The sequence below is a fragment of the Eulemur rufifrons genome, chromosome 4 (assembly GCF_041146395.1).
Source record: "Eulemur rufifrons isolate Redbay chromosome 4, OSU_ERuf_1, whole genome shotgun sequence".
Lineage (NCBI taxonomy): Eukaryota > Metazoa > Chordata > Mammalia > Primates > Lemuridae > Eulemur > Eulemur rufifrons.
This window is the reverse complement of record NC_090986.1, coordinates 6,977,718-6,993,129: the sequence shown is the minus strand read 5'-3', so window position 1 is coordinate 6,993,129 and position 15,412 is coordinate 6,977,718. Positions and strand designations below refer to the sequence as shown.

The window sequence follows — 15,412 nt, the reverse complement described above, 5'->3', positions numbered from 1 at the left end:
CTTAGTAATGTTATGTTCCACTATGTTACCCAATATTATATTGTTTACATTTGTTATCTGGACTTTGAATAAAGTGGATAAGGTAAATCTCAGTGGAAGTTTAAGACTTCATTCAATACACAACATGTAACACATTAAAAACAAATTTCTTTTATTAAAACAAATTAAGATCACACATAGTCTTAGTAACAGCATTTCAAAATCTACTTTGTTCTATTACTTAACATGCAATTGGTAAAACAATTTACTTCTAAAGTTGAAAATGTCCTCAGAAGATTATATTAAAAACCTACCACACAAATTACTTAAAACAGTGTCATGGCTGGATCACAAAGAGCCTCTCCACTTAGATTTTCTTACTGAATATTACATCTTGGTGTCCTTAATTTTCCTTGCAAGAGGACAAAAATGATGCCTACATAATTTAGAAAGTTCTTTCATAGCTCTGATGAAGCAAAAGTTGGCCGCATCCTTTCACAGAAAGAATAGGAATGAAAGCATATCAGCAAGTGATTTGAGTGTTCAACTACATCAATATTTAATTTTTCAAACATCTAAAATCATTTTAATGCAAAATAGCATAATTTGAGTGTAATTATAACCCTCCAAAATTCAATCTTCTGCTTTTTTTAATTATATATACAAATAAGTTATGTTTTAACTTTGGATTATTCTTCATAAACAACCCTGTGCTTTGATGTATGAAAGTGTTAGTGCCTTGGTGCTTTCTACTGTAAATCCTCTGGTGCTTATTTAGACTTCAGTTATGATTAAACTTTTTCATATTTTTTTGTATCTCTAAAATATCTTTTCATATTAATACTGATGTTTCCTAAGTCATATTTTTTGAACAAATATTTTCCCGCATTTATTTAATTTGTAGGGCTTCTCTCCAGTCCAAATTCTGTGAAGTTCAGTGCAGTTTAAGCAATTGTTAGGGGTTATCTTCCAGTATGAATTCGGTGTACAATAAATTCAGGTATGAATACAGTCATGTATAGTAAGGTAACACCACTGGGTAAAGGCTTTGGCACATCATTCACATTTGTAGGGTTTCTCTCCAGTATGAATTGTCTTATGTGTGGTCAGGGTTGAAGACCGGTTAAAAGCTTTGCCACATTCTTCACATTTGTAGGGTTTCTCTCCAGTATGAATTCTCTTATGTGTGGTAAGGGATGACCACTGGTTAAAAGCTTTCCCACATTCTTCACATCTGTAGGGTTTCTCTCCAGTATGAATTCTCTTATGTTTTATAACTGCTGAACACCACTTAAAGACTTTGCCACATTCTTCACATTTGTAGGGTTTCTCTCCAGTATGAATTCTTTTATGTGTGGTCAGGGTCGAACACTGGTTAAAAGCTTTGCCACATTGTTCACATTTGTAGGGTTTCTCTCCAGTATGAATTCTTTTATGTTTGGTAAGTGTTGAACACCACTTAAAGGCTTTGGCACATTCTTCACATTTGTAGGGTTTCTCTCCAGTATGAATTCTCTTATGTTTGCTAATTGTTGAATACCACTTAAAGGCTTTGCCACATTCTTCACATTTGTAGGGTTTCTCTCCAGTATGAATTCTCTTATGTGTGGTAAGGGATGACCACCGGTTAAAAGCTTTCCCACATTCTTCACATTTGTAGGGTTTCTCTCCAGTATGAATTCTCTTATGTTTGATAACTGTTGAACACCACTTAAAGACTTTGCCACATTCTTCACATTTGTAGGGTTTCTCTCCAGTATGAATTCTCTTATGTGTGGTAAGGGATGACCACCGGTTAAAAGCTTTCCCACATTCTTCACATTTGTAGGGTTTCTCTCCAGTATGAATTCTCTTATGTTTGATAACTGTTGAACACCACTTAAAGACTTTGCCACATTCTTCACATTTGTAGGGTTTCTCTCCAGTATGAATTCTCTTATGTTTGATAAGTGTTGAACACCACTTAAAGGCTTTGGCACATTCTTCACATTTGTAGGGTTTCTCTCCAGTATGAATTGTCCTACGTGTGGTCAGGTTTGAACGGTGGATAGAAGCTTTGCCACATCCTTCATGTTTGTAGAGTTTCTCTTCAGTATGAATTCTCTTATGTTTGGTAAGTATTGAACACCGGTTAAAGGCTTTGCCACATTCTTCACATTTGTAGGGTTTCTTTCCGGTATGAATTCTCTTATGTGTGGTCAGGTTTGAACGCTGGTTAAAAGCTTTGCCACATTCTTCACATTTGTAGGGTTTCTCTCCAGTATGAATTGTCCTATGTGTGGTGAGTTTTGAATGCTGGGTAAAAGCTTTGCCACATTCTTCACATTTGTAGGGTTTCTCTCCAGTATGAATTCTCTTATGTTTGGTCAGGTTTGAACAGTAGGTAAAAGCTTTGCCACATTCTTCACATTTGTAAGGTTTCTCTCCAGTATGAATTCTCTTATGTGTGGTAAGTACTGAACACCGGTTAAAGGCTTTGCCACATTCTTCACATTTGTAGGGTTTCTCTCCAGTATGAATTGTCTCATGTGTCGTCAGAGTTGAACGCTGGATAAAAGCTTTGCCACATTTTTCACATTTGTAAGGTTTCTCTCCAGTATGAATTCTCTTATGTATATTAAGGTATGAAGACCACTTAAAAGCTTTGCCACATTCTTCACATTTGTAGGGGTTCCCTCCACCATGACTTGACTTATGATTAGAATGGCTTGGGCAAGATTTGAAGACTTTGCCACATTCTATATATTTGTAATGTTTTTCTCTAGTATGAATTCTTTTATATTCAGTAAAGTGTGAACATTTATTAATGGCTTTTCCACGTTCTTTACATTTGAAAGTTTTCTCTACAGTATGTCTTATCTTATGTCTATTTCGTTTTGATAATTTTCTCAAGACTTTCAAACATTTATTACATTTGATGACTTTGCAATGGCTAGCTGTTGAAAATTGGTTACATCCATTATGACATTCTTCCTGCTTCTTACACTCACCCGCACTTTCCCAGTCTTTCCTTAAGCTCAAATTATGAAGTCCAGAGCCTTCATAATTTCTCAGTAGCACTTTTTGGAATGAATCTTTCAGGCTTTTCTCTAGCAAATGGTCTTGAGGGTAATGAGAAGACACAGCTGAAAGAAATAAAAATAACAACTTATCCCACTTGTTTTTTTTCCAGCCTTAGGTGAACATCTATTACAAATCTAACATATAAAATTATACCAAGCACATTATCAAGATAGCATAGTAAAGTACCACATGCCCTAATACAGTTACAGCTACATAACATTAATAAAAAATATACTGACCAAATTGCTTCTGTGTGAATTTTAAAACCAATTAAATCTTTGCAGCATCCTGGGAGAGCACAGTGCCAAAAGCCACATAGAAGAGGAAGAGAAGTTTGTTATATTTACCTACCATTGCCCTTCCTAATATTAATATAGCATTGTTTATATGGGTTTAAAAAATCAACTCCTGGATTCTCCCCAAAAAGAGTAAGAGAATTGTGGCATACATACATATGTATATATATATATAAATATATGTACACACACACACACACACATATATATATATATATATGTATTGACTTTTAAGGGCCTTTCCAGAGACTGGTGAGTGCCTCCCATAGCACAGAATGCTGAACATAATTGTGTTGTGCTTTGGAAGGTAGACTGGGTTTGCTGAAAACAAAGGTAAATGACTGTTACGGCAGCAGAGAGACTTCAGTACAAGTGACATACAATAGGTGTAGCAAATGATTACAGGGCCTTAAGAAAAAACATGGAAAAATCACTTTACCTGGAAAATAGACATACAATTCCACAGAATAAAGATCCTGAGAATAGATTTGGGAGGCTCCAAGAATCTGTAGTCCAAGCAATTCATATCAGAATCTCCCAGGACAGAGCCATTTTTTAAAGATTATGACAGATGAATTTTTATTTGATCCCCAAATAACAACTAAAGATCAAAACAAACACAAAGTATCAAGATATCCTAGCCCAATAACACAGACAAAATAAATAATCAGAAATTAACTATAAAGAAATAATGATATATAAATAACCAGAGAAAATTAAAAGGCCCCATCAGAATAGTGCACAATGAGTGAAATGAAATCACAGACAACTAAACGAATAGAGGAAAATTAGAAGAGCAACAAAAAGCATAAAAGAAAACAAACTGTGGAGCTGAAGAACACAAATAGAAATGACTGAGCAATTCTAAAATGTAAGAAAAAAAAAACGAAGAAATCAAGAAGCTCAATACACTTTAACTAGGATAAACAAAAAGACCCAAAACAAGACATTATATGCAAAGCTTTGAAAGTCACAGAAAAGACAATCTGAAAAGGTGCAAGACAAGAGTGATGTGTCATCTATAAGCTTGCTTCTATGAGAGAACCAGTGGATTAATCATCAGAAACTTTGCCCTGCGCCGGGCACGGTGGCTCACGCCTGTAATCCTAGCACTCTGGGAGGCCGAGGCGGGTGGATTGCTCAAGGTCAGGAGTTCGAGACCAGCCTGAGCGAGACCCCGTCTCTACTAAAAACAGAAAGACATTATATGGACACCTAAAAATCTATATAGAAAAAATTAGCCGGGCATAGTGGCGCATGCCTGTAGTCCCAGCTACTCGGGAGGCTGAGGCAGTAGGATCGCTTGAGCCCAGGAGTTTGAGGTTGCTGTGAGCTAAGCTGATGCCACGGCACTCACTCTAGCCTGGGCAACAAAGTGAGACTCTGTCTCAACAAAAAAAAAAAAAAAAAAAAAAAAAAAAAAAAGAAACTTTGCCCTGCAGAAAAAATTGGGTTATATTTTCAGTGCCTAAAAAACAAAAACTGCACAGCAGAAATACTGTATCTAGCAAAACTATCCTCCTAAAAGAAGAAAAAATAAAGATTTATCAACATAACTAGATGCTGAAATAGTCTGTCAGCACTAGGTCTGCCCTACAAGAAGTGCCAAAGGAAGCCCTTTTCACTGAAAATAAAATGATGCTAGAAAACAACACAAAATTATATAACAATAATTAACTGAAGAGGGGAGAGAGCCAGAGGGCCTACAAGAGGCATCACTTGCTGGAGCACCCCAGAGGGAAGAAAGTGTTTTAGATAAAGAAAAAGGAAGAATGGGCACAGCTCATGTGTAGTTTGGAAGAGGTGCTGGAGCCTTCTGGGTACTTCACAGGGGGAAATTGTGAAGCAGAACACGAAAAAGGAAAAGGAAAAAGAAAAAGACGAGAAGAAACCGGTGAGAATCAAACCCAAAGAGGCTCAGATCCCAGTGAAGGAATAAGGGAGCACTGCGTTTCTCCTTCCTACACACCTTTGGGAATCAGTGGGCTACTGAGTTGTATGTGAGCTTTCGCACATTTATGCGCATGGGCACTGCTGCACCCACTGAATCGTGTGGAGAACAGGAGTGGCTCTGGAGCTCCGACGTTTCATGCAGGCTGCCTTCCAAGGAGGGCGACTGGAGGAGCCAGGGTCCTGGCTCTATTCCTGGCTCTCTTCCTCCCTCCCCCACCCACTGCAGCTGGGAGTGCAGCCAACTCTCATCACCTACAGTGTTCTCCACACCTTTACCTCTGGGGACATGTGGTGGCCCCAGGGGTGCCCAGCCTGGGAGTTCCCTGCCTGTGGTACTCTGTGCAGACACAAGCCAGTGAACAAGACACACAGGCTGGATCCTGTGCCCCCACGACTTGAGTGAATTCCTAGGGGGCACAATGAAGAGATTTGAGAGTAACTTGGTAGGCAAGGGAGCCCACATGGGAAGAAATGATGCGAGTGTTCAGTGGGGGTTTGAGCCACAGAAATCTGGTGAAATGCCCGTACCCCCACCGGAAAGTCACGCTGTGAGACTTGAGTGGATCCTCAGGCATAAAGTTCCCAGCCTGTGGTCCCACTGTGGCTGAGTGCAACATGTTTCTGTGGCCGTTTGCAAACAGACACTGGAGGGAGACCAGCGGAGCTCACTCCAAGAGCCAGTTGGTGAACTACAGACAGCCCCTTCCCCATAAGCAGTCTTTTTAGTTTTGATAGATCTTTTTGGCCCCTCTCCCAGTGGCTTTTCCCAGGGCCCTGGGATAGGACTTTGAGCCCTGCCAAGACTTTGAAGAGTCTTCCAGGCTTGCTCAACCTAACCCCACCCAGCCTCACTCTCCCACTCTCCTCTGTTGTGCTGGAGAGGAAGCAATCCCCTGGGGACTGCAGGCCCCTCCCACTGTCTGGGATAGTCAAATGCTTCTCCTAAGGGGCTGAAACCTATTCCAGGCACAAAAGAACCTCTCTATACTTGGCTCTTTCCTGCAAGCCTCAACCACTGACAGGGAGAATGACCATATAGTCCATTACAGCACCTACTGATTCAATCCAACAAGATGTAGCAGACTCTTATAAGCACCACACACCTCAGAGCTTAAGCCAGGGGTCCCAATACAATGCATACTACTGGGAAGAGGAGAAGACAGCAGAATTGAAGTAGCACTGCTTTTTAGGAGAGGAATAAAGGTTGCAGGCAGCTTGAACTGTGAGGAGTCTCCCCCATCCACTGCAGACCTCTGGGCTCATTGGGGAGCTGCTCAGAATCCATGCAGAGACATTGCACACGAGAGCAGAGGATGATGGCATGGAGGCAGAGATAAAGAAATCCTTATACACTGTTGGTGGGACTGCAAATTAGTACAACCTCTATGGCAAACAGTATGGAGATTTCTCAAAGAACTAAAAGCAGACCTATCATTTGATCCTGCAATCCCACTACTAGGTATCAACCCACAGGAAAAGAAGTCTTTCTATCAAAAAGACACCTGCTCTCAAATACTTCTTTCAGCACAATTCACAATAGCAAAGATGTGGAATCAACCCAAGTGTCCATCAATTTATGATTGGATTAATAAAATGTGGTTTATTTATACCATGGAGTACTACTCAGCCATAAAAAAGATCAATTAATGCCTTTGCAATAATTTACATGTAACTTGGGACAATTATCCTAGGGAGGTATCTCAAGATTGGAAAAACAACACATGTACTCATTATTAAATTGGAACTAACTAAGAAGCACACATGTGCACAGAGGAAAGTAAAACTTGGTGGGAATCAAGCAGGGGGTAGGGGGAAGAAGGAGAGAAACAAAAACCTGCCTGAGGGGTACAATGAACAATATTTGGGTGATGGGCACACCTGTAGTGACTCAAGCATTTCAAAAGTGATTCATGTAACCAAAAATATTTGTATCCCCTTAATATTCTGAAATAAAAGAAACCCTGTATGGGAAAGAGATGCAAGCACATCTAAATAAAGTTCTGCAGTATTAGAATAATGGTACAGAAAATGCTTTTAATCATGCTTTAAAGTTTATAAGATAAAAGCACAAAAATGATCAGAAACATCTGTTAGGCTGGGCGCAGTGGCTCACGCCTGTAATCCTAGCACTCTGGGAGGCTGAGGCAGGAGGATCGCTCAAGGTCAGGAGTTCGAGAACAGCTTGAGCGAGAGCGAGACCCTGTCTCTACTAAAAATAGAAAGAAATGATCTGGACAGCTAAAAATATATAGAGAACAAAATTAGCCAGGCAGGGTGGCACATGCCTGTATTCCCAGATGCTTGGGAGGCTGAGGCAGAAGGATTCCTTAAACCCAGGAGTTTGAGGTTGCTGTGAGCTAGGTTGACACCAAAGCACTCTAGTGCAGGCAACAGAGTGAGACTCTGTCTAAAAAAAGAAAAAAGAAAGAGAAAAGAAACATCTGTTAATGGATAAACAGTATAAGAATATACAATTAGAGACATCAATAACATAAATTTTAAGGCAGATGTAATGAAGAAGAATTTTTGTATACAAGTTAAAAAAGAGTTGTTACTTACAAATTTAAAGTATATTGTTGTAACTATAAGAGCTCTTATGTAATCCACATGGTAACCACAATAGAATATCTATAGAGATACATTTTTAAAAAAGAAAGGATCAAAGCAAGTCACTACAAAAATCAATGAGACACAAAGGACAGAAAATGAGGAAAACAAGGACAAAATACCTGCAAGAATCAAAGAAAACAGTTAATAACATGGCAATAGTAAGCCCTTCCCATTCAAACAATTATTTAGATATTTATAGACCAAAATTCCCAATCAAAAGAAAAAAATTGAGTAAAGGGGTTTAAGGAAATTCAAAAAGCAAGATCCAACTATATTCTCTTTATAACAGACTCACATTAGATCTAATGAAAAAAAAATGGACTCAAAGTGGCAGGATGGAAAAACACACTCCATGCAATGGTTAAGCAAATGAGAGCAGGAGAGTCACAATCATATTAGGCAAAATACATTTTGAGTCAAAAGCTGTCCTATTTCATAAAACACTCTACTTTAAGCCAAAAATGTCACGAGACAAAGAAGGACACTAAATAGTAATACAAAGGTTCATTCACTGGAAACCTATAATTTTTATATATATATAATGTTTTTATATTTGGGATCCTAGATCCCAAAGCTCTTATAAAGGCACTTAGAGTGTGAGATATATTTTGTATATAAAACTATTATACACACACATACACATATTATAAATCAGGGTTCCCAAATATATAAATGTATAGGTAAAAAATGTATATAATTTTTTATAGACATATGGCTGATTTGTATTTTAATTAAACCAGACATTGATAAAATGTGTATAGGAAGTTGCAATTTCAACCAAAATTATAACGTGTAGGTAAAACAAAACACACAATAAACTTGTGTCAAAGGACGTAACTTAAAAAAGAAATGCAGTAATATGTTGTTGCAAAACAAGAAATGTTTAGACGTAAAATTTGATATAGAACAAAATAGAAAGTGAGACTGTATAGAGAGAGTGACATTAACAACATGGTGGAATAGGAAGTCTCCTACTTTTCTGTCTCCCCACAGCAACTAAAATTTGGCAGCCATCCATGGACAAAAGTGACTTTATGAAAGCCAGGCACAGTAGCGTCAACATGTAATTCCAGTAGTCAGAGGCTGAGGAAATAGGATCACTTTAGTCCAGCAGTTACAGACCAGCCTGGGTGATATTATGAGACCCCCATCTCAAAATCTAAGTGCTTTTATAAAAGCTTTGAGATCTAGGAAGGAGGTTATAAAATAATAGTAAAGCCCAAGATCAAAGAGGGTCATTTTGAGAAGGCAGGCCCTCATTCAGGTGGTAAACTTGAGAACCCCTGGTCTTGGATGCAGACCAAGAAATGGCTCACTCCACTTGGTACCACTGAGAATTCTGAAGTGACTCTATAAGCAACTTCAGCTCCTCCCAGCCATGGTCTAGGGATGATCCTCCCTCTCCAGAGGCCTGCCGGGAATGTCCATTTGTGTCCATGGAGGCAGGCCTACACACCTTGGCACTCACTTGGTCTCTGAAGCAGCTGTAACTCAGTTCCAGTTCTCTCAGCCACAGTCCATGGCCAGTGCTGCACACCGAGGGACCAACACCATGCCCTGGGGAAAACCTCTCACATATTCAGTGGGAGTCACACCCATACATATACTTGACACCCTCCCCACCATATGCAGACCCAACTGCAACTTCCTGCCCTACAGATCAAAGTCCCGAGGGCAATCCAGTCTGCCCAGGAACTAGAAAGAATTGACAAGTCCAAGTCCCTAGTAACAGACCCACTAAAGGGAAGCATCAAAGCTGACCCAGAAGCAGCCTTGTAAGCCAGCTAGAACCCCTATCCTTTGCAAGTGCAGAGGATAACCCATCAGGCTGTGGACCCAAAAAGGAAAGATCTTTACCTGCTGAAATTGGTTTATGAAACGTGGATAACATATTTGCTCCTTCAAATGCACAGACACAAATGCATGGCTGTACTGTACACACTTTAAATCCTTCTGTTTTATCATAACATTGGAAGTCTTAGGCAAAAATATTGGGAAAAAATTTTTTAAAGCCATCAAATAGAAAAAAAGTCACTATTTATACATGACATGATCTTATTATATAGACAACCCTAAAGAGTACCAAAAAAACCTGTTTAAAGTAAAAAATGCACTGAGTAAATGAGAATATTAAATTAACATGCAAATGTCACTTGTGTTTTCATACAGTAACAAACTAGCCAATAAAAAAGAAAATAATCTCATTTATAGTAGCATCAAAATAATAAACATTTTAGCAATAAATTTAACTAAAAAGGTGAAAGAGATTTACACTGAAAAATATAACTTGGTGATGAAAGACATTGAAGACACAGATAAATGTGAAAATTTCACAGGTTTATATACTAGCAGAATAAATACTGTTAAAGTGCCATATTATGCAATGTCATCTAAAGATTCAATGGACTCCCTATCAAAATTTCAATGGCATTTTTTCACAGTAATAAAAAACACAATCTGAACATTTTTAAAGAACTACAATATATTTTCAGTAGCCAACATAATACTGAGGAAGAAGAACAAAGCTGGAGGCCTCATACTTCTGATTTCAAAATAATTTCAAAACTACAGTAATAAAAACAGACTAGAACATGCATTAAAAAAATGACAAAAAAACCAATGGAACAAAACAGAGAGCCAAGAAAAAAATCCATGCATGCAAAGTCAACTCATCTTTGACAGGGGCACCCAGAGCACACAGTGCAGAAACTATAGTCTCACCAATACTTTAATACTTGATGCTAGAAAACCTGGATATTCACAAGAAAAAAATACAATTACACCATTTCTTGTATACCATACCCCAAATTTAATTCAAAATATAGATTTATATAAAGCACAAATCCTTAAAAATCATAAAAGAAACATATGGAAAACCTCCTTGATAATGACCTTGGCAATGAATTTTTTGGATACAACATCAAACATATGACAACAAAAGTAAATATAAATAAGGTGGACTGCACTAAACTAAAAAAGCTTTTGTACAGCAAAGAAGACAATGAAACAAGAAAACATAAAGGATGGGAGAAAATGGTTGCAAACCATATGTCTGATAAGAGACAAAAACAGTAATAATGATAATAACCCAACTGAAAAATAGGAGAAAGACTGAAAAGATCTTTTCCCAACAAAGACATATAAATGGCCATACGTATATGAAAAGATGCTCAACATGACTAATCATTAGGCACTTAATACCACATCATACATGTTAGCATCGCTAATATCAAAGAGTAGATAACAAATTTTGACAAGCATGTGAAGAAAAAGAAATCGTTTATACTGTTGGTGAGTTGTAAATTGGTGGAGTCATTATGAAAACCTGTATGGAGGTGCCACTCAAAATGAAAAATTAGAATTGCCATACAATCCAGCAATCCCACTTCTGTGTATATAACCAAAGGAAATAAAATCAGTATCTTCCACTGGGTGTGGTTGCTCATGTCTGTATCCTAGCACTCTGAGAGGCTAAAGCGGGACAGGACGATCGTTTGAGCTCAGGAGTTTGAGATCAGCCTGAGCAGGACTAAGACCCCATCTCTACTACAAATAGAAAAAATTAGCTGGCCAACTAAAAATAGAAAAAATTAGCCAGACGTGGTTGTATGTACCTATAGTCCCAGCTACTCGGGAGGCTGAGGCAGGAGGATGGCTTGAGCCAGCAGTTTGAGGTTGCTGTGAGCTAGGCTGAAGCCACAGCACTCTAGCCTGGGCAACAGAGCGAGACTCTAAAAAAAAAAAATAAAAAATAAATCAGTATCTTTAAGAAATATCTGTACTCCTATGTTCTTTGCAATATTATTCACAATTGACAAGATATGAAAACAAGCTGTTCGTAAAATTCTGAATGGATAAAGAAAATATGGTATATACACACACTATATATATGGTCTACTGAATATTATTTAGCCACAAAAAATATTATTCAGCCATTTCATCAACACAGATGGTCCTGAAGGACATTATGCTAATTGAAATAAGCCAGGGACAGAAAGACAAATACTGTGTGATCTCACTTATGTAGGGAAGCTAAAAAGATTGAGGTAGAGAATACAAATGTGGTTTCCAGGGCCTGTGGTGGGGAAAATATACGTTCAAAGGGAACAAACTCTTAGTTATCTGATGAATACACTTTGGAGACTTAATGTATAGCACCATAGCTACAGTTAATAATAACTTGTATCCTGAAATTTGCCAAGACAGTAGACCTTAAGTGTTCTCAATACAAAAAAAAAAAAAGGTGATTGTGAGGTGTTAGGTATATTCATTAACTTGACTTTATCAATCATTTCACAATGTATACAAACATCAAATAATTATATATAACCTTTATTTGTAAAAAAATGTTACACATCCACACACGTGTGTGTGTGTGTCTCTGTGTGTATAAATGAGACAGTTCCAGTGAACTTCAAACTAAGTAAGAGAAAACTATAAAATGACAGTGATTAAAATATAAAGTAAATAGTGGGAGCTTAATATATGCTCAGCAACGTTCTAAGCTTCCCAAAGACATACTATATTTAAGAAATGTAGAAAAAAAATACCTTAAGCTATATTAAAGTTGAGGAATTTGGGCATATAGAGTTTAAATTATTTATCATAGTTGATACAAAAACAGAATTTTCAAGTAAAATAACATTCAATTTCCTATACTTAGAGAGTTCTGATAAATTACCAAGTATGAATTTCCTGTAAAATTACATTGAAAACCTCCATAGGGTAGGAAACCATAAAGCAGAAAACATTCCACAGCTGTTTGTGGTGTCCCTGGGATACCTGAACCAAGTACTAATACCACAACTTCACTCACACGTTTCAGATATGATGCAAAAGGAAAATGAAAAAATTGTTTCACAGAGATTTCCTCAAAAATACACAGATATTACACAGATGTCCTGAAAGGCAATAGCACAGGACTCAGATCCTCCTGTCCCTTGTAAAACACGAACAGAACTTTGGTTCTCACTGTAACCTTCAAGGAAGATCACTGATGGGGAATTAGTGCTTAGGGAACTAAAAAACAAAGACAAGACATGCCCTTATGTGAGACCAACGGAAAGAAACCCAGGCTTCTTAGAAATCATTTTCATTGAAGCACAGCTTCCCAAACCCCATTTTAAGGTCTTGGTCCCTTCTTAAATTCTGGACCTCTCTCACTTGTGCCATCTGCCTCATTCATTCCCACCTACCTGGGTATTTGGCTACTGCAATGTATTTCTTCACCTTCCAAGGTTCCTTTCTTTGCTCCAGACAGGTGATCAGGTCTGGTTTAGAGACAGCAAGACCTATTTTATTAGAAAAAATTCACATGATTCTTACTGAGATTCTCCAATTACCAATCTACTACTGCGCTCACTAGAGAAATGAAAACATATAGAAAATTCTAGAAAAATAATCCCCAAATACTCTTTCCTGACAGAAACTTTGAATACTTAGAAAGCACTTAAAATTTGTGGGTTCTTAGCTCCACTACCCAGTACTATGGAATCAAAAATTGGTGGTGGAAATTGCATTTCAAGGTATGGGTAACAATATTTTATGCCACTACATTTCTGCAATTACTACTAATGTATGTACAATGAAAGATACAGATTTGCAGCTCAAAAAGAGGTGAGATTAACGTCAAAACACTTTGAATATTTCTTTTCTATATCAAAAATCCCCAAGTTTTTCTTGGAAAAAAGGATCAGAAACTCATTCATGCAAAGCAGAAACTCCCAGAAAATAATTTACAAAAAATATGAAATTATTAGTGTGGAATGGGAATGGTGTATTGAAGTTCTGCTCACCTACAGAGACAAAGTTTGTGTAGTTCTCTAACATCACATCCCTATACAAATTCTGCTGAGCAGGGTCCAGGCATTTCCACTCCTCCAGAGAGAATTCTATGGCCACATCCATGAATGTCAACAGTGCCTGGAAGAAAAAATACACATACTCACCAAGGAGCCATGGGCAGAGACAATTTCAGTCCTGGAGAAATAAGAGAGTAAAGAGAACTGGTTCTGACTTATACGAGTGACTGGAATTATCCCATAAGATAATGTTAACAAAAAAGTATTTCCTAATGTATTCTGTAAGTCTGGGGAAAAAGGACAGTATAACATCCACAAAAACAGTGCAGATACTATATTTTTTAGATAATGCAGCATAAAAGTAAGGCCACCCAAACAGCCATGGGCATTTTTGAGTGCTTTATTTACATCATACATGATTAACTTGTATATATTTCTCTGATAGAAAAGTCATAGTGGGTTAGAAGTTACCTCTCAAATTTTAATGTGTACAACAATGAATGGAAGATCTGGTTAAAATGCAGATTTTGATTCAGAAGATATGGGATGAAGCCTGAATCTCTAGCAAGCTCATGAGTGATGCCAACGCTTCCGGCCCAGGAGGATGTTTTCACAAACATCCACCAAGTGGTAGAGCCTCAGTTTATCCCAGTTCATCAGACCAGTAAATAAAGATGAGAGCCTTCCTTTTCCAAAGCAAGCTGTATGAAAGAGAATCTAAGAACAAAGGGGAACTTCCAGATTCAATGTGATGGTTTACACACATCTCTCCAAGGTGTGTATTAATGGAGAAAAATAATTTATAGTGGAAAAATCTGTTAAAGAGCACCTTAACTAAGTGTATAAAATTAACAACTGTAACAGAGCAAATTGGTATCAGGTGCTGATTCACATAGGTGGACACAAGATCATTGCTGTGATGATAGTGGCCAAAAAAAATAAATCATAATTTGAATTTAATCATGAGGAAACATCAATTTTATGCAAACTTCAAGCTACATTTATCTCCCATGTTTTATAATCTCTAATAGTGTATGTAAAGTCTTTTCTTAGCATCCTAGAAAGCAAGTCTTCTCTAATTATTCTTTTTTAAAACTCCGAGTTATTCTAGGCAATCAATGTCAGCACTTTAAGAGTGCATTTACTTCAGCCTGTTATGCACAGAGTTGATGGAGCATCCACATGGAACCTAAACAGTTTCATGTTCCCCTTCCTCACAGATACCCAAGGACCTGACCTTATCCCAAATAAGAATCTTAGGCAGCCACATGATCCCATGTTTGACAGCCACAAAGGGAACACTTTCAATATTGCAGCTCACTAACTTTTTGAGAAGTGTTCATGGCACATAAGAGGCCTGGATGGAGAGAATGAATAGAAAGCTCTGCTATACAGGGAAGATTTTTCAGAGCACCTTGACCATTATAAGAAAAAAGGACAAAAGAATCATTGAAACAAACTCATTAGGCAAGAACATCACAAGAGAAAGAAAGGTTTTCATTCTAAACACATGACACTTCAGGATGACAAGTGAACATGGTTCTGGACCTGGGACCTGTACATAAGAACCAGCCATTTCTTCCTCTTCCTTCTCTGGAATAGTTTCTCAGGTGAGAGGATCTGGACAAATCACATCTGCATTTTGATAAGGTGCCATCAAAGATATCAGCACAGCCCCTTCATCTGCTACGACTACACCCACAGGCAGAG

At 37.8% G+C, this 15,412-nt stretch overlaps 1 protein-coding gene across 2 annotated transcripts in view; it reads right to left on the bottom strand.

Annotated features, from left to right (window-relative positions):
• Positions 1-1,035: 1,035 nt before the first annotated feature.
• LOC138382554 (zinc finger protein 737-like) overlaps positions 1,036-15,412 on the bottom strand; it is an 83,996-nt gene continuing 69,619 nt past the window's right edge. The window contains exons 1-6 of one of the 2 annotated variants that reach the window (XM_069467013.1): positions 13,697-13,808; positions 13,097-13,192; positions 2,827-3,104; positions 2,667-2,670; positions 2,172-2,486; positions 1,036-1,667 (exon numbers count right to left, since the gene is read on the bottom strand). In XM_069467013.1, coding sequence (XP_069323114.1) covers positions 1,036-1,667; positions 2,172-2,486; positions 2,667-2,670; positions 2,827-3,104; positions 13,097-13,192; positions 13,697-13,808 — 1,437 coding nt within the window. Of the gene's footprint in view, positions 1,836-2,171; positions 2,634-2,666; positions 2,671-2,798; positions 3,105-13,096; positions 13,193-13,696; positions 13,824-15,412 lie in introns of those variants that run through there. The other variant, XM_069467015.1, reaches the window with a different exon arrangement.